This window comes from Epinephelus lanceolatus, chromosome 2 (assembly GCF_041903045.1).
Source record: "Epinephelus lanceolatus isolate andai-2023 chromosome 2, ASM4190304v1, whole genome shotgun sequence".
NCBI classification, from domain to species: Eukaryota; Metazoa; Chordata; class Actinopteri; order Perciformes; family Serranidae; genus Epinephelus; species Epinephelus lanceolatus.
Genome location: NC_135735.1, coordinates 38,719,404 through 38,743,734, shown reverse-complemented (window position 1 = coordinate 38,743,734; position 24,331 = coordinate 38,719,404). Strand labels below are relative to the sequence as shown.

Here is a 24,331-nt window from a genome sequence, read left to right as displayed (position 1 = left end):
CCTTAATTTACTACAGTATTGCGAACGCCCAGGTTTAGACAAGGTTGCAAAATAATTATAGGCATGTATATAAAACAAATATTTGTTTAGCGAGAAATAAATGCACACAAATGTGTCAAAATTACAATCCAAACACACGACAAATTGCATTAACATCTATAGGATCTTCACTTTGCTACCCCCAAAAAGGCCCTAACGACATACTCATATGTGCCAGTCTTGTCTATTGCCATAGGCAGCTGCCAGCTAGTTGGTGGCCATGTCTAACATGCAAGTAAAGTTCGCGAGCACTACCAGTTTGCTTATCTGCAAATGGCTGGGAAGTATGTGTTTAGTAATGTATGGCTGTATAAGCCTACCCATTTTAAACTAGACTGCTCAGAAAATTAGAGGAACACTTAATTATCACAGTATAACACCAAGTCAGTTAAACGTCTGGGATATCAATCTGTCCATTTAGGCACAAGTGATTGTGAATTAATTTCATCTGCTTTGGTGCAAATGAAAGTGACAACAGGTGCAATGGAGAGACAAAAGCAAGACAACCCCCAAAAAAGGAATCTTTTTTTCATGTGGTGGCCACAGACAGTTGTTCTCTCCTTATCCTGACTGACTGATTCTTCTCTAGTTTTGTGTTCTGCTAGTGTTCTTGTCACTACTGGTAGCATTAGGCGGTACCTGCAGCCCAATCAGGCTGCACAGGTAGTCCAGCTCCTTCAGGATGGCACATCTGTCTTTGGGGGGCCACACAGACCTCTATGTCATAGCCATCAGTAGTACCCTGACTGCTGTTAGGTACCAGGATGAAATCCTCAGAGCGATTGTCAGATCTTACACTGGTGCAGTGGGCCCTGAGTTCCTCCTGGTGCAGGGCAATGCCCAGCCTCATGTTACCAGAGTGTGTAGGCAGTTCCTGGATGACAAAGGCATTGATGCAGTTGACTAGCTCTTTCAGTCCCCTGACCTAAATCCAATTGAGCACCTATAGTACATTATGTATTGGTGCGTCTAACGCTGCCAAGTACTGCCACAGACTGTCCAGGAGCTCACTGATGCCCTGATCTATGTCTGGGAGGAGATCCTCTAGGACATCATCTGTAGACTCATCCGGAGCATGCCCAGACGTGGACAGGAGTACATACAGACATGCAGGGGCCATACACGCTACTGAGTCACGTTATGAGTTGCCGTGATAAAATTCACTCAAGTAGGATCAGCCTGTGATTTAAATTTTTTACTTTGATTTTTGATGTGATTTTGAATCCATCCCTCAGTAGGTTGATGATTTTGGTTTCCATTGACCGCTGTTACATCATTTTGTTTTCAACAAATTCATTTTTCAACTTGAATAATTCTTTCATCAAGATCTGATGTGTAATTCAAAGTTACAATGTGTAATTTACGTGGTTGTTTATTAGCAAATATCCACTATTGCTTTCATAAATATATATTTGCTAAAGTGTAATGCAGTTCACATACAAATGGAAGCTTTCTCATAGGCTTAGAATGATTTCTCTATATATACACAGGCAGGGCGCGGTCTGCTGGAGGCTGCCCTCTTGCGTCACCATATTTGAATACAGTGGCCGAAAGGGATATATGTGCTTCGCGTTTACCTAGAACTTGCCGTCACTGGAGACAGAGAAGGTGAAGATCAATCTGGGGCGCTTCTGTGTGAACCTGCTTTGTACTTTTATGATTCTGTCGAACTTTAAATGGAGGAGCACACACATGTTTTGTCCCGTAAGAGGGAAACCACGCCACCAAATAAAAGAAAAAGATCAGATAAGCGAGGATGGGACAAAACGCGAGTGAATATCGGCGTTGCTTATTTTATTTGAACTCCTGTGGAAGAACACTCTGGAAACGCATATGTTATAATCGTACCAACCTATATTTGCTGCACTGTGCCGTGACTATCACATAAAATGTGTTATTTTAGCATTACTGTGCTAATGTTTGCTCGTGTTACCGAAAAAATTAGAAATAAAACACTCCTAACATAACGTTATATCTCACAGATAACCTATATGTCACTGGTAAGCTATAACATATTGTAGCGTCCGCCAGGACATGTGGAAAGGATGACGCAGTTATTCGGCAAACCACTGTTTATTACTGAACAGTACAGGTTACTGTTGGCCATAACTACACCAAAATAACCACCAAAGAAGAACTTAGCTGTAACTCCAACTGTGCACTCCTGCTCTCTCTCTGCTGCTCTCTCCTCCAGCTCGCTCCTACATACACCAGCACGCGCACTCACACAGCTCTCATCCCCGTCACACTCGCACCCCGCCCCCCTACCTATACTCATTCAATCCCAAACATGCCATTAACTCACAGAACATTGACATTATAACAGAACATTTACTGCAGGGTCGCTACAACATCGTAACATGGTTTAGATTCCTAAATAAATATTCACCTCGTCGCTAGATAGGCCTACTCCTGAAAAACTAAAAAAACTCGTGGATGGATCTCTGCTGTCTGCGCAAGGCTTTTTATCCTACGAGGCCACTGTCACTTACCTGATGGGAGGGGCGAGCAAGTGAGCGCGAGTGAGCCCTGCAATCTAGAATTTGACCGATGATGTCACTGTTACTCACCATTTTTACACACTGATGCTTTAAGTGTTTCTTTACTTTTTTTGAGCAGTGTACTCATATAAAGCAAGGAAATTGGGTAAAAATTGTGGAAAAATTATGGAAAAGTGTTGAAAATTTATTGTTAAGATATGTGGGAACCCTATATGTATGCTCATTTCCATTGAATGCTAGCTTGTTTCAGGAATTCCATGGCTCAGATATAATAAGATGGAACTACTTCATATACTTTGTACAAACTTCACTGAAGATTCATAGGTGTAGATATTTCATTATATTAATTCCGTACATTATGTATCAACAATGTAACACAATAGCTACACACAAAACACTTGCAGAAAGTCTTTCTAGCATTGTTCCTGGTGCTTACTGTACTGTAGTGAGCACTAAGGCTGTTGAAATGGATAAAACAAGGATGAGTAACTGTACTATATTTATGTGGCTCTGTGGACGGGGGTGGAAGGAATTCTCTAAATGATGAGACTCTGTGCTGCTGTGTGGTGCTGTTCACTGCAGAGGAGCTAGCACAGCCAGAATGCTAGGCTGCTCTCGTTTGAATGGAGGCTGGCAACAGTTCTGGAGGAGGCTGCGAGGCGGTGGCTGCAATATGGGCGGACGCTGACGCAGCTCATTCAGACTGCTGCTGGGAGTGTCCTCTTTGCTTCCAGCATGTGCAGCACTGGCCATCTACACAGACACACACACAAAGACACACACCATCTGATTAGCTTGAGTTGTGGTAGTGACATTGCCTCTGTCCCAATGTATCTCTTCAGCTTGCCATCTGGCCAGCTGCTGCACCTCACCCCACCCCCTCATTAAATTCTGCATTGATTTTAGAAGCTCAGCCTGCCTGATGGAGAAACAACCCCCATCCCAGTCAGTTTCCATTACATTTACCCAGGCTATTGTTCTTGCGTGTACAGTAACAGCTCAGAGCGTGTGCGACTGGTTGTATATGTGTTCTAGTGGCATTTCGAGTTTCGCCTCCTGCAGCAGGGGATCTCTGCATTAGCGCAGCACACACTCCACTCTCTCTCCCCTCCCCCTTTCCTCCTCATGCTCTCTCTCTCTCTCTCTCTGTCTCTCCCGCCCCTCCTCTCCATGTGCAGACAAGGCAGCGTGCCGTGTGTGTGTGTGTGTGCATGCGCAGGGTGGATGGGGATGCTGTACGCTGGAGCTGAGAGCTGCAAGGTGACTGAGGGAATGGAGAGGGATACAGAGCTCTGACGGCAGTGACGATGCAGTGCCCTCTACCCGAGCACCTTCTCCTCTTCACATCCCTCCATCTCTCTCTCTTCCCTGTCCCTCTTTCTCTTTCTAGACCGAGGTGGACCGCCTGCCCTGCTTGCAGCGCCTCTTTCTCAGCTGCAACCTCATCACCAGGTAAGAGCTCGTACCGCTTAACTCCCTCCTCCCCGCAGGGCAGGGACGGAGATGGTGGCCGGACAGTTCCACATCCACTCCCTTGGCTCTTGGCAGGGCCTGGCCAACACTGCGGGCAGAATACACACAGACACACACACAGACACACACATACACAATAACACACACAGGTTTGCTGTGGTAGGCAGTTTCTGTAACCTAGAAAACAATAACCTAGATGTGTTCTTTATTGTTAGTAATTAGCATACTGTTATCTAAGAAAAGGGTGTGCCAATACTTTAAAGTTATTCAGACAGCAGAGAAGCAGGCTAAGAGAAGGTAGCTCATTTCCATGGAAAATTAATGACACATTTGAAGGTTGAGTGAATTCAAGAGCAGCATTGCTAGGTGAGAGTGTGTAGGATGAATGAGAGGTGCCTTTTGTTGCTTAGTGCAAACGTCAGCCTGCTTTACACACTTTCTCCAATATCTGTGGTCTGTTTTTCTTCCTTTGCTTCTCTCTGCGCTCAGCTGTAAAGCTGACACAGAGTTAACTTGTTAAAGCAGCATAGCCCTCCTACTGACTAGAGTTGCTTTAAGGAAGGGCCTGCATGTGGGATTCAGGGTGGGATATTGGGATAGTGTTCATTACCCTGCTTGACCACAGTCACCTTGTGCTGTGATAGATCTGACCTGACGTCTCAGGCCAGCCCTGCTGTTCTAGTGTCTCTATGATTTTGTATCTTGCACAGTGTTGTGGAGAGAATCATGACAAAGAAATAGGCAACAAATATTCAGTTTGTATTTTTAAAATTAAAGTCCTCCATAGAGTAACACTATATTCTAAGTACAGCGTGATCACTCAACTAATCTCCATAATATGTGCACTTTTTTCATATTTTTTCCTTCATATTCTTATTATCACTATTATGATATTTTGGTAACAGCATGTCAGTCAGACTACTCTTGATGGATGCTCACTATGATATTGTAGAAAACCTGGTGTGTGTACGTTTTGAAACTGTTCAATGCTGATAGGAGAGCAGTTGTGCTCTGTTGCTAGGTAGAGGCACAGAACACACTTGTCTACTTGGTGCAGTCGGTTTGTCCAGTAGAGGATGTTGGAGCAAAAAAATCTCTCATGATTCTTTGAAATTATTATTTCACTTACCATAATCTCACATTTTTGACTTTACCTGCCTTTACCTGTTAGATACCTTATAAATCCAGGTTAAGGCAGAACTAATAATGAGCAGTCAGTAGAGAAATGGGTGCAGGGATTGGTGTGCTGGATGGATTTGGAAACTACACAATTTCCAACCACACCCCAGTCTGCACACGCAGCAAACAGACTTTTGAAATCGACTTCTTATTGGACCTTTGATAGCATCCAGGCACAGGTGCATGTAGGCTGTTACTACTGCAACTATTATTGAGTAGTTTATCATAGTAACAATACCCAAGAGGGCATTGGTCACTGTGATAATTTGCCATTATGCAAAATGCATGAGGCACTGTCAAGCACCATTGGGATCTCTCAAGGGGTCTCTTATATCACTGTCAAAAACAACTTCTTTATTGTTGTTAGAATATAGTTGTCTTTATTATAAGCTATTATATATAATGACACAATGTACTGTAGATTGATAGGCATTAATAACAATTAAAAATGCCCTAGGTTACTGTTACTGTGTGTATAAGATTGCAGTTTCCTGACTACCTCAAATGAAATGTGAATTGTGAAATCTTTGCTTTGCATTAGTCAGAGCACCAACAGAACTTTGTTTAATAGTTCATCAGAGGTTTATTGTGTGACCTTGTTTGGCTACCAAAGAAACCTCAGGCTAAGATCAGGAACACTGCAGTGTAGTAGGTTCCTAAGTTGTTCCAGGCAAATGATTCATCAAGGTTATTATCACAAATTAGCAATGATAGAATCCCTACTGCTGTACTTAGCATGACTGTGGTTGTTTGCCACAGGGTGATATCAACAGTGTAGCGGATATTTCTCTCTTTATTGCCCCCTGAGTAATGTCAGGCTGCCAGTGTGCTTGCTAAATTACTAGTTTTTCATGTCTTGTTTTAGCTTGGCTCCATTCTGTCAATACAAGCCTAGATGAAAGGTTCAAGAATCAAAACATAAATGGGGGAAGCTGTCATGTTTGACTGAAGTGGTGGATGACTCAGGCTTCCCAAAACTTAGTTGGGTCATCATGCCTCTGTATCATTGTAAAGCATTCAGTGCACCTTATTTTTGTATTAAAACATTTGTGTTCACTCCCCTCCAAAATACTTTTTCTTTGTGTTTAGTTTTGATCAGCTAGCCTGCCTTGGAGAGTCACGCTCCCTTTCTGAGCTCACCCTGGATGGGAATCCTGTAGCCGTGGAGACATGGTACAAGCAGGCCGTCCTGCGCTGTGTGCTTCATCTGAGACAGCTGGACATGAAGCGCATCACAGTAAGGCTGAACTTTAGATTCTTTATTTCTACACGTTATTTCTGACGTGTAATAGTTTTATAATGTTATATAGTCATTAACAAAAATGTTAAACAGCAAAGAGGATGTAGAGGGTTGACAAACTTCAAGCTATATAACCCTCACAATTCACAGTTGTGCTGCACTTTGTATTTTGAAAAGCCTTTGTTGAGTGTAATGTTGGGTCAGACAGTCATTCTCCGCGTAGCTAACAGTGTTGGGCAAGTTACTCTCAAAATGTAATATATTACGTATTACTAGTTACCTGTATTTTGAAAGTAATAAGTAACTTTGCAATATTAGGCTCTCTGTATTACACTACTTTTGCATTACTTTCACCAAAATGACCTCAAAGGAATGAATAGGCATTTTGAATGGATGAAGGTCATGTTCACTGCAGGTAATCAAAGCACAGTAGCTCCATTTTATTACAGTTTATTACAAATCCAGTGCTGTGCAGGTCCAACCCATTCATGCATTCACATACAATGGTTACCACTTTGTATTAATATGAAAAAAATGATAAAGAACGACTAAATAGCCTCGACCTTTTAAAATAAAGGAATAGCCTTGGACACAGGGACCATCAGGCAGAGGATCAAAGTCTAATAATTATGAGATATGGATAAATATTTGTGGGCCTATGATACAAAACACAATAAACAGTTGTTGAGGTTAGCAAAACAAATGGATTGCCGTGCGAGTCAGTTACAATGACAAGTGCAAATCAAAACACCGGAGCTGGAAGTACCGCCTGCTGGTTCCCGGTGTGCCTGTCAGCTACGACAGCACTGGAGAGAGAGTTATTCATAGGAATGGGACTGTGTGCCGGCATTGCTGTGCAGCAGGGGATGTGAATGGGAGCACATCCTACATATAGCCTACTAACATCACCCGGGCCAGATGTCCCAATCACTGGGATGAGGCAAAAACAACAGCTCCTTACCCCTGCTGCTTTCAGGCAGCCTTGGGATGCAAAAGCAGAACCGGATAGGCTGTATGTTGTTATATTAATGGTAACACACTGAACATGATAACGCACAGAACGGCAAGGCCCACATGTGCCGATCACTGGCAACCTTCTGTGATGTAGTCTGTAGTGACATGACAACACACAACAACCTTCAAATGTCCTAGATAACAAAAAGCACGTAACTTCCAAACTGATTCAACATGACCAAACTTTATGAAAACACACACACACACACACACACACACACACATACATACACACAAAGATAGACAGACACACAAACACACACACCATTTTGCCATGTCCCCTTTAATAAGTCATGACTCAGTTGTCATAGTGATGCATCACTGTACTAGTGATGAGTGTTTGCGAGGTTGTGTTTGTGTGTGTTACTCTATGAACATGCAGATGCATGTGCGTAAGTGGTCGCAGCTATTGCAAATTCCTGCTCATTATGAATTTACACTTACAAATAAACAATGAACTGTCATAGGCAGTTTCCTATTCTCTGTCAACGGGGCATCTTCAAGCTCCTGTACATCTTGATGCTATACTTATTAGTCTTTGTTTTCTGACATTTGCACAGCATTGATTATGGTCTTGGTTGTGTATTGGTGGAAAAAATGCATCAGTGACTAAACTATGACTGTAAGCTGAGTCTACAATACACATAATATATATTCAGTTTAACAAAACAATGATTATTCTCGAGCATAAACATTAAGTAATTGTATTTATATAGCATGCAAGCAAAGTGCCACAGTGAAATATCAGCATGCTTTTAGAGGCTGTCAAGCAGGGAGCACCCAGGTCTGAGCTTGCACTTTAAAAGGAATCTGTACGTACCACACACCTTGCCCTCAGAACATACTGCTGATACATTAAAAAAACTCGTAACTCCTATTTCAACAATTTTCATGTTTTTACTTGAATTTTAAGGTTCATGTGGTCCTTAACAGGTTTAGCAAGTTTTATGAACTCTAGGGCCCATTAAACCCCTCCACCAGACTACTGTCTGCACTGTAGCTGTCACTCCTGAAAACAGTGATGGTGCTTTATTTACAGAAATTTTTACTTTTGGGAAATGCAAAATTTTGATTTGACATCAACAATGTCAGTCTCGGACTGGATTTTCCATCTTTTCAAACTGTGTCATGATATCGCTGCGGGCAAACTTCATCGTAGCCACAGAAGATCTAGATTTTCCCCTCTAACCGATTTGGAAAAACTTGCCCCCAGTGCACTATGCTGTCAGCAGTAGAAGTCAGATCAGATTATCTGAGATAAAATCTATGCCTGACTGCTGGCAGATTGGCCATTATTTATGAATGGAATGAAAGGAAGTATTTCAAATGAGGAGATACAGTACTAGGTTTTAGCTTTGGGCTCATTAATAAATGCTGTTTCTCTGTTTCCTGAGGGGATAAATGTGCCAGAACTGTCTGGATTATTTCGAAAGCTGAAAAAAGGAAGTTTAAACAAACCACGTACACTACACTGGATCTGCCCATGACTAAAGACATTATCAGTTAGCTTACAGTCGTTATATATTATTGACTAATAAAACATGTAATCCCACTCTAATTATAATATTTGCCTACAAATACATTTAATATCGCAAATAGAGCTACTTTATCAAAGACAGCTGTTATGTTTGTGGGATAATCTATAATATTAAGGACATAAATATTATTGAAATGTTTTATTTAGTTTTAAACTTGAAATATTGTCATTGACTTACTGAAACCTTAACAGCTAAATAATCAACCTAATGGACTATGGGGAGACGGTCCAAACAAAGACATTGTTATTGCTGAAAAATAGCACCCTTTGCAATCAATACGATATCGATCAGTTTCACAGAATAGCATTTGCAGCATTTTGGTCATTTTTCCCTTAGTCGCTGTTCTTCCCACAAAATTAGTTTAAAGTAGTGCCATACAGGCCGAGCATCTTAATCTGTCTCCACCAGCTGACATCAGTGTTGCTCACACTATTGATCAGACTGAAGCATCGTCTCTGCTCGCTCGTCACAAACAGCTGAATACCCCCCAGCTCTCAGCTGGCACACTCAGATTGTGTTGGCAGCATTGCATTCTGGGAGTTTTGGCTTTCCCCAACAGCTGGGCTCAGTTGATCCGAGACTGAAAATCAGACAGATAATCCCGTGATGCAGCCGGCTGGTGTGAGAATCCCTCCCATCCTCCACAGTGGTCCAGTTCTGCTGTAGAGGACAGCCTTCCTGGCGGCGTCTTTTGTGGTTCCCCTCTCTCCTGAATAATTCAGAACTCATGAATGGAGCGACACTCTGATTGCACAAGCTATCTTTTTCAGGACGAGGATCGGCGCATGGCTGGTGTGCAGGCTCGAAAAGAGGAGGAGAAGAAGAAGGAGAGTCACAAGCAGACCATTCATAAGGTACTGCTCTGATTTGATTCACTCCTGTTGTCTTTGTCTGCCTGGATGTAGAGTTTGAATATGTAGCAAACACACACGGTGCCCTACATCTCAGAGAGTAGATTAAGTGTCATCTGAAACCACTGGTGCCCTTTTGATCCATTGGGTGTTGTATGATTAGTTATTGTTGGTAGAAGAAAGGAAAGCAGTTGGTTCAAAGTACTGGATGGAGCTACATACTATAGCATTCTAAAGCTACCACATACTGAATTGTAGATGTGTTTTACAGTTTTTTATGCATCAGCTGAACGTTTGACTGTATATATTGTGAGTCCAACGCATTTCACAGTATTAGCCACCATCAGACCATTATAATTTTTGGACAATTACGATCTCTTTGGCCCTTAATGGTACTTTTTACCCATCGAAACATATTTAATGAGAATGCTCTAAAATATTTAGATCATACTTGGGATTTGTTAACTTGTTTCTTTCTTCTTATGTGCCCTCTAATGTACTGTATGTGTCTTGTGATTGTTGTGGATATTTGTGTCAGTAAATACACCTTTTGGATGCTGACATGGACTTTCAACTTTTTAAACATGTCCATATGAGTAATCCACAAAACAGTACCTTTTGGGAGTATTGTTAGTGTATAGGGAGGGGTGCACTGTCGTGCACAGTGATACTGTATCTGTAAATTATACTATATTTCTCTAATTGGTCTAAGATGTTCTGTTCTGAGGCATCTGTTTTGCAGTAAATATGTCATAATGTGTGTGTAAGAGTTCATATTGATGGTGCTCCTCCTGCCCAGTCTGCGCTGCAGTGGTGTCTTCTGCTGAAAGATGGTCTCTGTGTAGAACACATTGTCTCTCGGTAACCTAACTCCTGCTCAGCCCTGGTGTTGAGAAAATGTTAAATTCAATGCTGCAGCCAAGAGTTCATAAGGGTGAAGGATTCACTATGATTGATGCTGAGTCATCCCTGCATTAGGGAGTGGCACATTCCATACCTGAGCATATCGAAACTACAGCTTGGCCAGAAAAGAACAATTGGAAGACAGAAAAGGAGCAGGTAATCTTCTCTGTTGCAGGGTGAGGATGTCACTTTTACTGCTGTAACTGCAGTTAAATCAAAATGCTGCGGTAACAAGAGGAAATAAATTGGACCCACACATGCATATACAATTTCAGATATCACCTTAGTGAGGTGTGATATGTGCCAGTAAGCAGTTTTTATACTCTCTTCAACAACATACCTCAGAGACAAGCAAGGTAGGAGGGCTGAGTTTGCCTGTGATCAAGTGGTTCCATTAGCTTAGTATATGCCCTCGGTGTTATTCTCAAGGGAACTGTCACTTAAAACCTCTATTGTCCTCTGTGTGTGTGTGTGTGTGTGTGTGTGTGTGTGTGTGTGTGTGTGTGTGTGTATGTGTGTTTGCGTTCATCAAGGAGAAGCGGCGTCTGGCAATCCGTAATGCAGCTCAGCAGTGGGAAGGCGTCAGGGCCTGCTTGGTGCTGCCACCAACAAATGGTGCTAAAGAAGAAGTCAGTCCAGAGAACAGCCCTGCCCACAGCCCCGCCCAGACCAACGGCCTCGCACAGGAACCCTCTCCAGATGAACCCAGGTACACAATGCATCAACAGATTGTCACTTAGAGGTTTACTATGTTGACTACTGTCTGTAAACAGTATCACTAGTAAAAATCAAAGTCAACCTGGATTCACTTTGTGAAAGAAAAGATTTGTGTTTTTTCGCTGCTGTATCCATGATTTATGTAAGTGCCTCTTGGATGTGTACTGCTTTTGGTCTGGAACCTGGTTCCTTTTTATAAAGTCCTGACCTGACATCAGATCCAGTCTCTTATCGCAACAGATTTTAACTGTCGACACACCTGGATCATTGCTTTTACCTGAGGAAACACTGGAGAGTTTTGCCCTGGTTGATGCGAGGACACTTGGTCGAGTTTTCTCCCAAGTAAAGCCCACAACCTGCTTTTTAGACCCAATTCCCACACCATTTTTTAAAACATTTTATGGATTCTTTGAGGAACAGCTACTGTACATGGTGAATTGCTCTCTTCAGACAGGTGTCTTCCCGGCCTCCTTTAAAACGGCGGTGGTGAGGCCCCTTCTGAAGAAGAACAATTTAGACCCCAACATTCTTAATAATTATCGACCTGTATCCAACTTACCATTTTTAAGCAAAATTTTAGAAAAGCTGGTTTTTAACCAAGTAAATGATTTTTTAAATACAAATAACACTTTAGAGAAGTATCAGTCTGGTTTTAGGATGAACCACAGTACCGAGACAGCCCTTTTAAAGATTTTAAACAACATCAGGTGCAATTTAGATAACCATAAACTCACAGTCTTGATACTACTGGATCTAACCGCTGCCTTCAATACAGTAGACCATCACATTTTATTAAATAGACTGAGGCACCTGGTCGGCCTCTCTGGTACTGTTTTTAACTGGTTCGTCTCTTACCTTACTGATCAACACTTCTTTGTAAGTATGGATACATGTTCCTCAGGAACCCATGAGTTAAAGTGTGGGGTCCCCCAGGGGTCAATTTTAGGCCCAACTCTTTTTAATCTCTACATGCTTCCTCTGGGGGACGTCATCAGGAGGCACGGCATCAGCTTTCATAGTTATGCTGATGATACGCAACTGTACATCGCCGTGTCTCCTGATGACACAGGGCCAATTGATGCCCTTTTTAACTGCATTTTAGATATAAAGTCATGGATGGCAGCGAATTTCCTGCAGCTCAACCAGGACAAAACAGAGGTTTTAGTCATTGGTCCTGAAGGCCAGACAGAGAAACTTTTACCAAAACTACAGGATTTTAAACCAACACAATCTGTAAAAACTCTGGGTGTGATTTTTGACTCTGAGCTCTGTTTTATTCCACATATTAAAAACATAACAAAGGCAGGTTTCTACCACCTTAAGAATATAGCCAGAGTCCGCCCGTTTCTCTCTCAGGCCAGCTCGGAGGTGCTGGTGCATGCTTTTATCTCCTGTAGGTTAGATTATTGTAATGCCCTGCTCTCTGGTCTTCCCAAAAAGAGTATCTCAAATCTACAATTATTACAGAATTCAGCTGCACGAGTGCTGACGAGGACCAGAGGGCGGGGGCACATTACACCAGTTTTAAAATTGCTGCATTGGCTCCCCGTGCGCTTCAGGATCGATTTTAAGGTTCTTTTATTAGTTTTTAAATGTCTTAACGGTCTTGGGCCTTCTTATTTATCTGACCTGCTTTTACCATATCAACCCTCGTGGACCCTGAGGTCCTCCGGCACCGGCCTTTTAACCATACCACAAGATAGGACTAAAACACACGGGGAGGCGGCATTTAATTATTATGGCCCCCGATTGTGGAACAGCCTGCCGGTGAACCTCAGAGCTGCAGAGACTGTTGATGTTTTTAAAAAGAGGCTCAAGACTCATCTTTTTAATCAGTCTTTTAACTGATCTCTTTATTTATCTATTTTAAATTCCTCTTATAACCGATTTATCCATCTATTATCTGTTTTTTATTTATTTTTTATATTCTTACCCTTCCTCTTTTTATGTTCTTATCTCATTTAACCTTTACCTTTTGTTATTTTAGTTAGCCTATAGGTTTTAGTTTTGATGCATTTTATGTCTCTGTTTTAGATCATTCTTACCTAGCTACTAACTCAATTTTGTGAGCTAAATAGCTTTTTGTTGGGTGGGAGGGTTGGGTTTTCTCTTTTCTTTTTGTTTTCTGTTTGGATCTTTGTTGTTTTTAACCTCTGTGAGGCACTTTGTGTTACTGTTGTATGAAAAGTGCCATATAAATACAGTTGATTTGATTTGATTTGATTTGACCTTGCCTGTGTGCTGTGGCCAGAAACACTTCTAGTGGGTCATAAGTGATGACTGAGAGGAATTATTTTTGGGTCTATACATTGTTTTTTTAGGAAAATCCTGCACAGTATTCCCATAAGTCACATTTATAGAACTAAAAGTGACAATTCCCAGTGGCTAGCAAGATACAAGTGTTTTGTGTGACTTATATGCGTTTTTGCGTAAAAGAGAATTGTGAAGAAATCAGTAAATATTTGTAACATGATCTAAAATCTTCCAATCTGTTTCTACTGCCCATGCTACATGTATACAGTAAGTCAACATGGCTAACACTCTGATAGTCTAATAATTTAGACTTAGTTAAACTTTACAAAATGTTGCTCAGATGGGATCTTGAAAACATGAGGAATAGATTGATGTTGGGTTCAGATTTCAGGAGGTTTGATTTGCCATGCAGTACACTGAGTCTCCTCTCCTGACAATTGGATGGGTAATCTGATCTAGGGCCTTAGTACTGATGTTGAACATGGAATATCTGTTGAAGATGAGCAATTTTCAGATAAAATTGTAACACTTCAAAGCTGTTGGCAGACTCATCTGGGACACCCTGATCATTTTAAACCAATATCATGTTTGCAAAGATCCAGACAATTGCTCTCTGAATGAGAGACATATCAACAAGGTACAAGTAGGGAGATAACATTTAAGATGACAACAGTTAGTAGACATCAAGATGGTGTAGCCATTTAATTTGATTGACAGCTGAGTTTAAGGAAGGGAAATGTGTCTTTCAATGTAAGGTTTTGTGAGAGCCAGAAGCATGCGTGAGGGTGAGATTAGTAACTAATCATAATAATTTGTACTGTGTATGATGCTGTTAGTTTTAATCCTGTAATAAGAGAGCAGAGTCTATAAAATTTCTTCTTATGTGTGTGACTCAGCTAATTTAAAAGAGAAAAAAATTCTAGTCTGTGCATGGCTTTACTGCTTTTCCTTCATCTGAGAGGGTTCTGAAAAGAATTGTTTGCTCAGTTGCTGAGTTTGTTTGTCTTGTTTTGTTTTATCAGACGGGTAAGTCCAGGTTCAGGACCAGAGCGACCATCAGGGGGAACAGAGAGCAGACTCCGCACCAACAGCCGTCCAAACAGCCCACGAGATCCAAAGTAAGACAAAAGTCCATATGTTTGGAAACCAAATCTGACATGTATGTCTACGAAAAATCCAAAATAAGCACCTGCCTGGGCTCTTAAATGTCAACAAAGATTTGTTGCTAGATTAGTAAAGTTGCTTGTATTGACCAGTATCTTTGTGAGATACAAACTGTTTGCAGATTGTGTGGGTTCTGTTGAAGTCCATGATGATTGATAGATTGACTGGTGTATTCTGAAATTGAGTAAAGGCTCACTTCACTCAAAATGCAATAAATGCATCTAACCATGTGATATCTGACCATCCAGAAAGCTCTTGTTTTATTTCTTGGGTGTTTTTAGAAATCTGCCATTGTAACACCTCTGTTATATCACTAGAATGGAATTTTGCTTCATGCAGTGTTCAATAAAGTAACATTGAATGTGGTGTACAGACAGGCTCATACAGACCAATAACAAAGCTAACTTTGTCATTAATGAGAGAAGGTCACTGAGCTGTATTTAGCCATTAACTTAAACTCCGAAATCTGCAAAAACATATAGTTGCAGTGCACTGTATGATATACCAAGTGCTGTCATCGACATGAGGAATGCTACCTGGCGCACTATCATACTTATTAGTTTCAGTTGAGCCTATCTAATACCATCTTTTGCATGAGGTCCAGTCTTTTCATCCTCCCAAGAGTCATCCATATCTATCTGTTAGATTGGAGTTTCTCAATGCACCAGGTAGAATTTAAACTATCTCAAAAGTCTTCTTTTTTAATATTGTAATCTTTAGTTAATAAATATTTGTCATATGTATGCTCACAATGTACCTGTTTGAAAGAACGCCCATCTAGACAGGTGGTTGGCTGCTCCTGCCCAACTGACCTCCTTGTCATTGATACTTTCTATGTGTGTTTCTAGCAGTTGCACTGTCCTTTTTTCTTTTCTAGTGGGTTGGCAGAATAGTCTAAATAGAACATGTAGAGACATAATTCCGGTTACAGATTTGATACCTGCAACAGCTCGTGGATCAGACCTGTCTTGAAATATTCTTGAGCAACAAAGTGACTTGCTTATTCCAGGGGTGTGGGTCTTGGCTGCTCATAAGCTCTGTGAGCTCTCTAGTAAAATCAGTAAATGCATGTTTTAGATGTCTGAGGACAGTTTTCTTGTTTTACTGTTTATAACATGTTGCTGGAAGCGCTCTAACTCAATAGTCTGTGCTAAGTTTAATGTGAGCATAGGGCTCTGATATACTCTCCTGCACAGAGTGTGATCCAGGTCTGGACAAGTTATGAGGGAGAGGGCTGAGATGAAAGTGGGGTCTGTGTAAGGGACTATTATTACATGTTTCAAAGACGGCTTTTCCTTCCTGCACCAGGATATGAAAATGGCCCCGAAGCGCAATCCCTCAATGGCAATGGCTTTCCTTTACAGCGTCTATTATAACTTCAGTCATGTGGCTTAAGAGGTTATGGTGACGAACAGGACTCACGCGCTCAAATCCACTACATTCCTTTAAGATGGGACTTTGGCTTGGATTTAATCACAAAAAATCAAAGGCCTTTACAGACCCTGGTACCACTAGTAACTTGAAAGAGAAGCAAAATCTGTGACTAAAAGAGTAAAATCTTGAAATACCTGGGAATAGGTACAGTAGGTGGGAAATTTAAAGGTTGTTTCATTAAACAGTGTGTGGGTTTACTGAAGGGTTATAATGCCTACACAGTGTAGCTCAGATTACCTCAGATAGTACTAGATGCTGACGAAAATTACATCATCCTCCCCAATGTCGAGGGAAGGGGGCAGATGATGGATGAACCTGTCTCTGTTTTCTGAGGCCTGTGATTCAACACTCTTGCCTCACTAGTGCATGACATCACGGATCAGGTCCATGGGGGTGTGAATTTCCAGAATTCCGTCAGCAGGAGGGCTTTATTCTTTGGCACCGCGAAGAGACAGTGTATAGTTTGTTGCATGTCATCTATAATCCTGCTTCTCCATATTCTCAACAGAGTCTTGGTTTCCCATTTAGGTCAGGGGTTGGACCTGGCACATCCACACATCTGGATCTGCTCAGTGACAGCCTGGGGAGTAGGGCAATCTCTCGGTGCATGTGTGTGTTTTTTTCCTGAGTAACAAACTGGGGACTTTTCTCTATTTCTTAAATTCCCAGCCCACTGCTGAGAAATATCATCTCATTTAGAGTGAAACACAACATTAATTGATTACGTTTAGTAAGGTCAAAACAATGTAAAAGATTATTCTCAAGTTCTGAAAAAATTGTAAGAATTCTGATATAAATTACCAGTTGCATTTAACACACGGCGACCTCTTTCTTATGATTAGATCTGTTGCTGTGTGTTGCTGTTACTCATTCAGGATTTTTAAATAATTGTAGCCTTCACTATTGCTGCATTTTCAGTGCTCACAATTACATTGTCAAATGTCCAGTGTCCATTTTTGTTAGCATTCACTATGGTAAACAAAATGTTTTGTGTGTCACAAAAGGTTAAAAATAGTTGAATATATATATATATATGACTACACTGCTTCAAAATGTAGTTGAATGTGATGACAGTAGGAAAAAAGATGACAGTATGATGTCATCTCTGGTTTGCATTAGCATCCCAGTTTGGTGACAAATTAGAATGAGGTTGAAGTGAGTGTTGACAGCACATTTAACATGATTGTGTCAGTGTGTTTCTACAATAAGTTATGGGACAATAGCTTATGCCAACATGAATCAGGCCCACGTTTATTCTGATGGGAACGATTTAAGATTTATTTGGTCTCTTTCCCCCTGAGAGATGGGATGAGGGGTGCATGGCAGTGGAAGAGTTATTATTACACAGAAATCCAATAGTGGTGTTGGTCACCATGTGGGGTGGTGGAAAGGCATTTGTACTTTTCATGCATTCATTTAATTAAGAGTTGTGGTGAGACTCTGAACAGGTGGTTTCACGGACACATACATGAATTATCTTCACAATGGTGAGAAAGAAGTTTGGCAGACTCCCCAATTGAAACCTTAAATCCAAAGCCACTGCACACCATGCAAACACACTTTACAGTAAGAGTCTGCAGGACTCAGCAATAAGTCTAACAAGCCTAACATCTGCACTGCTCCAGTAACTGCCTCTTGAACAATTTGTTTTCACTTTTTAATGTTGATATGATGAAATGCGCTTTTAAAATGGCTGCTCAGAGAGTAATGTTTCATACCCGTCACCACCACACAGAAATGCTTTGTGGTAGTGATGTGTGTGAAACATAACTCTCTGAGCACGCAATTGGAGACATGTGTATGTTACAAGCCATGTCTTTGGGAGGATTAAGTTGTTGAGAGATGACAGATGTCCTTTTAAAAACTCTTGTAGGATTAAGTGAGATAGCCCTAATTGAATTAGATTCAAAGTCTAATAGGCCAGAGCAGGATCCATGTAATTGTGACAGACTCTTCATTCGGTCTTCCCCTCCTTGTTCGCTTCATCTCTCAGCGTTAGTTGCTGGGTTCATGTCACAAGGGGATTTAGGGCCACCTGGCAGCCTTTCAGCTGTGATTATGGGGGAACAATACATGACACAGTGCAGAGTGTGTTGGTGGCACACTTCCAGGCACGCAGAAGTTACTCTCATTCTTTACTTGACTTATCTACATGTTACGCTCCATCTCCTGCACCACTCTCCATGTCCTCCTGATTTACTGCCTTTGGCAATCTTACATCTCAGAGGCTTGGCGTATCCTTATGATTAAATTGCCTTTCAGTGTCCGTCGCCACCCTGTCTATTGCTGGCCAAGTCACTTGGACTTTGCAACTTCAAAGGAAAACTTTGGTATTTTTCAACCTGAACCCTATTTTCCCATGATTATGTGTCTAAATGACTCATGGGAACAATCATTTTTTACATTGGTCCAGTATTAAGAGAGAGTGCTGCAGCCAGCAGCCATGAAATGTGCTGCATTGTAACCACTTGGGGCTTGTTTTTGCTACTGACATACTCAGATTGTTATTGTAAGTGTCTGACAACATTATGTAAAGGACCCTACAGATAAATACGTTTAATATTACCTTTCGCTTTATCCAGTCTGTTTGTTCTGTCTTCCTGCAACAACTCAACTCGTAAGACTTTAGAACGAGACTTGATTAGACACAGTAACAAATTGGATCAAGCCAAACGTAAAGAAAAAAAGTTTTATTTCTTTGTCAGGCACTTACAATAACAATCTGAGCCTGTCAGTGACAAAAACAACTGCTTTTAGTGGACGTACATTGATGGTATACATTTGCCTGGAGTGGTTACATTGCAGCCTGTTTCATGGCTGTCAGCTGCAACACACTTTTAGTCACTGGGACTCAAAAACAATGAAAAAATAGGGTCCATGTTAAAAAATACTGAAGTTTCTCTTCAACCTTTGTTAACTGCAGATTTCATTTTCTGGAAACAAGCATTTATATTCTTAAACTTGCTTTTGTGTCTGCCCTTATTGCAAGAATCCACTATTTGGAGGCCTCGTCACTTCTGTCAATGCCCATGACAAATCTAGATGTTAGTAGTGTAACAAGGAACCAGAGTAATATTGACCTTTCGTGTTGTTCAGGGTGTCCTCCTGTCAACCTGTTTATAGACATGTGTTTTGAAATGTTGGTCCTCAGGGGGAAAAACTTTGTAAGCCATCAGGGGATTCTTTTAGTTGGAGTTTGGCTGTTGGCCACTCCGAAATACTGACAGCAAGGATGTCTTTGCCACGCCATATCCACTTCTCTTGATATATCCGTGGCATCCCCCCATATTCTCTCATGACCATCCCTTGACATTTGATTAACAATGGCTTTCATACAGGGTGCATGAAGGATCACGTTAGTTAGGTATCATGTAAGAGTAATGTCCCTGGACACAAATATGATGATTGAGTGGGATATTCCCTGTCAGCCACTGTTTTATTGGTTCAGGCTGTATGACACGATTAATCCGGATGTTGTGTTTACTGGCAAGTATATTCTGTGCTGTTTTTGTCAGGCTGTAGCTCTCCCAAAGGCTGCTTAAAACGAGCTAAACTGATTAAACTGACTCAGCAGCCTCAGAGAAGACTTTGAGAGACGTCACACTGTTTACTCATGTAGACACTTAAAGGCAGACCACACATGCACAGAGAGTTTCCCAAAGGCCTAACAGCCATGGTCGAAACTGATCCTGCACTTTGCCATCTCCTGAGGCACCTGACCATTCACCTGACTTTTACACAAGAATGAATCAGTTAAAGTGACTCAAGGCCAAAGTATCACCCATGAGAACCTGATGTCAGTGTTGATTCACGTTCTTCCTCCAGCAGTTGACACAAGGTGGAATACACTATGATACTGGTTGGTGACCATATGTCAACCATTCTCACTGTCTTCACTTTTTAGAACTTCATACAACTTCTGTTTCTCAGTTGGGAAGATTTTCTGCTTTTTTGTCTTCTGTGACAGTAATTGGAATAACTTTGTTCTTGTTCTAGACCAAAGACTCGCAAATTAATCATCTACAGATTAATAGCTAAGGAAATAATCCCAAATTGCGGTCTTGATTAACAGTGATATATAAAATGATTTAAATATGCTTGGGTCGAGTTTTGTATACTGTAACCAAAAGCTTTAACGTAATATGTTTTATTTTCAGACTCATTGATGCTTGGGTGCTTGACCCTAATTATTACTTATTTATGCACATTTTTAAGCATTTTTAAGGTGAACGTCTCAACTATTTTAAGAAGCACTGTTTGTTGTTAATTTATATTTGTTGTCTTATTGGTAATGTGTTGTGTATTGACGTTTTTACACAAATGAAGTACCTGACAGATACATAAAGTTGTTATGCCTCCGTGAAAGCCGTGGCCAGAGGCAGTATGTTTTCAGGTTGTCTGTCCATCCTTCCCTTCGTCCATGACGAACAGAAGAATGTGACCTTGCATCTGTCTCATTCTTGTAAATGCTTCAGAGGGAAGATGTGTGTGAAGCATCCATGTTTTCACATGGTGAAACATCTGGTAATCATAGATTTTGATTTTGATTCCATTTTCATTTCCTTCCCTTAAAGCTTTGTAAATACGAATTTATTTAGATAGGACAAAAAAAAAGAAAATTATGAGAGAATATTCATCATCTCATACTGTGAACATCAGTATGTGCAGAGATAGCTTTTGTTTATATTGAAAAGTAGATCTCTCTCTCTATCACTGCTCTGTTCTCTTTTCTCTTGTCTCCCAATCTACTTTATCATGTCTCTCATTTTGAAGAGTGCTTTAAATAATCCAGTTGGGTTGTTTGTCTGATTCTTCAAATCTTTGATCCTCTTTTTGCTGCTCAGTTATGAGAGGAAACTGGTGCAGAGAGGAGTCACCTCTGGGGGATCAGTCTTACTGTGCCTGCAACAAAGGTGGCCTTTTCAAAGAAGCTTGAGTTACAGTACAGCTTTATTTTCTTTCCTTATGTATGTACTGCTCTGTCTACAGTATGTCTGCTGTCCTTCTCCTTTTCTGTCCCTGAGTTTCTCTCTATCGTTTCTCTCACACTTCTCAAACACAAACTTTCTAAAAATCGTTTTCAACAAGATCCTTGGATTAGAGATCTGTAATCAAAGGATTAGTCTTTTAACTACTATGGCTTTCTGTTGCAGCGAGATTGGGAGGGTGTGAAATATGAATAGGGGTGATTAGTTTGTTGGCGGGCTGAACTCAAAATAATCAGTGTTGAGTAGCATGCAGCCAGTAGCCATCTGATGCCCTGCTATGCTGAAAAGTCCCCTGAGTGTCAGCAGACCCAGAGGGCTGAGCGCATGGGCTTGGGCAGGGAGATTATGTCTCCTTGAGACTCGCCCAGATTCTCTACTCTCACGACTCTCTTATCAGGGAAGGGCACTTCAACTGTCGTATAGGAGAAAAGAGAGCAATTAGGGAAGACAAATAGGACATTGACTAGACCGCTGGGTGTTCTGTAGTGCTGTTGCTTTTTCCTTCTTTTAGCATAGTGCTTGCTTTTTTAAACAAATGTGAGCAAAGCACTTTTGGCCCAAGGATATTTTTTACAAGTTTCACAAGGCAACAAATTCTGTGCATTCAGCAAATCAAGACGGGTTTACAAAGTGTGTTTTTTGTGTGTATATATCTTGCAGGCTTGTGGAGGCAGGGAGCGGCAGTGTTCAGAGCTTGTCCCTCTCTGACAGTCACCTGGCAGAGCTGGATGGAGACACCCTGCGTTTATTTGGACCTGGGGCCCTGGAGGCCCTGGAGAGGGGCTGGGGAGTTCAGACCGCTGGTGCTGTCACTGTAATAACCTTCCGTTACATCAACTTTGACGCCATTGTACCAACACTGCCGCGAATAAGGGTCAAGTTCCCCAATCTGTCGGTGAGGATACTAGCCACATACCATAATAAGCCATGGGATAATGTTGTCAGGAAGAAACAAAAATACATTTGTCATTTTATCTTCAGATGTGGTTATAATAAATGCTGCATGTCATCTAACACCAAACCGCCATGACTTGACATGACAAAGAGTAAGGATTTTGGAGATGTTGGCTGGTGGAACCTGCACTCTCACAAACAAATAGTCCTTGTTTGTCATTAACTTTGGCATATATCTGCTGAGCCATTTCTTATATTAGGCAATGGATCTTATTGGACTAGAACACAACATTAACCCAATGTACAAATGATTCCCAAGCTAATCTCACATCATCTGATCTTGGCAGGTAACTAAAGGTGCTGGATATTAAGTTGTGGTCATTCTGAACCTCCTGCAAAACCATCAGTTACTTCTTAGTAGACAGTTTTGGGGCAGAACTACTCCCAACCTAATTTGTCATAATTAGAAAGCGTGAGTGCTATGGTAAAGAGAGCACTGATTTCAAGGGGAAACTGTCACACTGTCAACAAGAAAGTAAAACTTTGCTCATGTAACCTACAGTATATTTAGATGGACATTGTCATCCAAAGCCCCTACAGTTTCTTGAAACCATGTTTAAAATCCCCAAGGCGAATGAGCAATGAACAACAAAGTGAGTTAAAGGCATGAACAACAGTAACTATATAGGTCTCCCTCTCTGAAACCAACTTACTACTTTTTCTGCAGCACCTGATCTTCTTGGAAACCAACATCAGCCGTCTGCCCCAGCTGGCGGCTCTGACTCAGGTGAGGCGTCTGGACCAGCTGACCATCCACCCAGGGGGCAACCCTGTGGTCAGTCTGGCTCTGTGGCGCTCCTTTGTCATCTACCGCCTCAACCACTTCAACCTGCAAAGGATCAACGGCCAGGAGGTGAGGGTTTTAATGCATTCCTCCTGCTGCCTTTGTAAGACACAAATATATTAACCAATAAGACATTAGATGTATTCTCTCTTATGTACAGTAAAATAGAATTTCTTTATTATGCCATTTTAGAAAGAAAATACTGTAAATAAGCAAATTTGAAGGTCAAAGGAATGGTTTGAGTTTTCGGGAACAACACTTGGCTTTCTGATGGACAGTTAGATGGGAAGATTGATTCCACTCTCATTTTTATCTGTTAAGTGTAAGGCTACTTTCAGCAGCCTGTTAGCTTAGCTTTATGCAAGGACTGGAAACAGGAGGAAACAGCTAGCCTGGCTCTGTGCAGCATCTCTGAAGATCACTAATTAACATGTTATATCTTGTTTGTTTAATCTGTGCAAAATGTCAAACTCTTCTCCTATGACTCCACACCAGAAAGAAAATAAGCCTATTTCTCAAAATGTCAAATTTGTACTTTGCTGTTGCCGTGGCCCATGTCTCCTGGAATGATCAACAGTACCTGAGGATTTTGCCTCTGAATTAGAACTCTTTGAAGACCTTACTTTATGAGTGATCTTTAAATTAGTTTATACCTGCTGGTTCTTGTTTATCACCTTGTTTTTATTGTGTCAGCTGTCGATTTTAATGCCAAATCTCAACCAGCATCTGGGACTGTAACTTTGAACTTGTAAATGGTATAACTCATGACAAAGCGGTAATTCTTACTTTTATCTTTTCAGGGTTTAAAGACAGACAAGATGCTGTATGTGTAAATTCTGGTTTGTGTGTCTACCTTAGGTTACTATGAATGATGTGATCGCTGCAGAGCGTGTGTTTGGGACACTGGGTCATATAGCAGCCACTGAAACTCCACGTTGCCGGCTCCTCCTGCTGCTAGAGGAGTCCAGGTGAGAACTTGATCTCGGACAATTAACCACAGCATAACATTAACTCCAATTTAATGACAGATGTGTGCTGTGTCTTGGACTGCATGTTGTGCGTTTAAATAAGAATGTGTGGATGCTTCCGTGTGTATATGCGTGAGTTACAGTGGGTAACTGTGTAGGCTATTGTACATGTGCGTGCATGCTTGTGTGCAGCGTTTTGAGTGTATACATTTGTGTGTGTGTGTGTGTGTGCATGTTTGTGTTAGACAGCGAGACAGAGCCTGGCACCAAGGAGCCAGGGGAATTAGACTGTGTCTCAGGGTAAGGGTGGGTACTTGGCACTTCCACACAA

At 41.3% G+C, this 24,331-nt stretch overlaps 1 protein-coding gene across 2 annotated transcripts in view; it reads left to right on the top strand.

Annotated features, from left to right (window-relative positions):
• Positions 1–24,331, top strand: part of lrrc49 (leucine rich repeat containing 49) — a 47,070-nt gene that overhangs the window by 14,947 nt on the left and 7,792 nt on the right. For both annotated transcript variants that reach the window (XM_033615390.2, XM_033613817.2), the window contains 8 exons: positions 3,931–3,992; positions 6,282–6,429; positions 9,755–9,838; positions 11,272–11,447; positions 14,731–14,826; positions 21,955–22,189; positions 22,916–23,101; positions 23,891–24,000. In XM_033615390.2, coding sequence (XP_033471281.2) covers positions 3,931–3,992; positions 6,282–6,429; positions 9,755–9,838; positions 11,272–11,447; positions 14,731–14,826; positions 21,955–22,189; positions 22,916–23,101; positions 23,891–24,000 — 1,097 coding nt within the window. The remainder of the gene's footprint in view (positions 1–3,930; positions 3,993–6,281; positions 6,430–9,754; positions 9,839–11,271; positions 11,448–14,730; positions 14,827–21,954; positions 22,190–22,915; positions 23,102–23,890; positions 24,001–24,331) is intronic.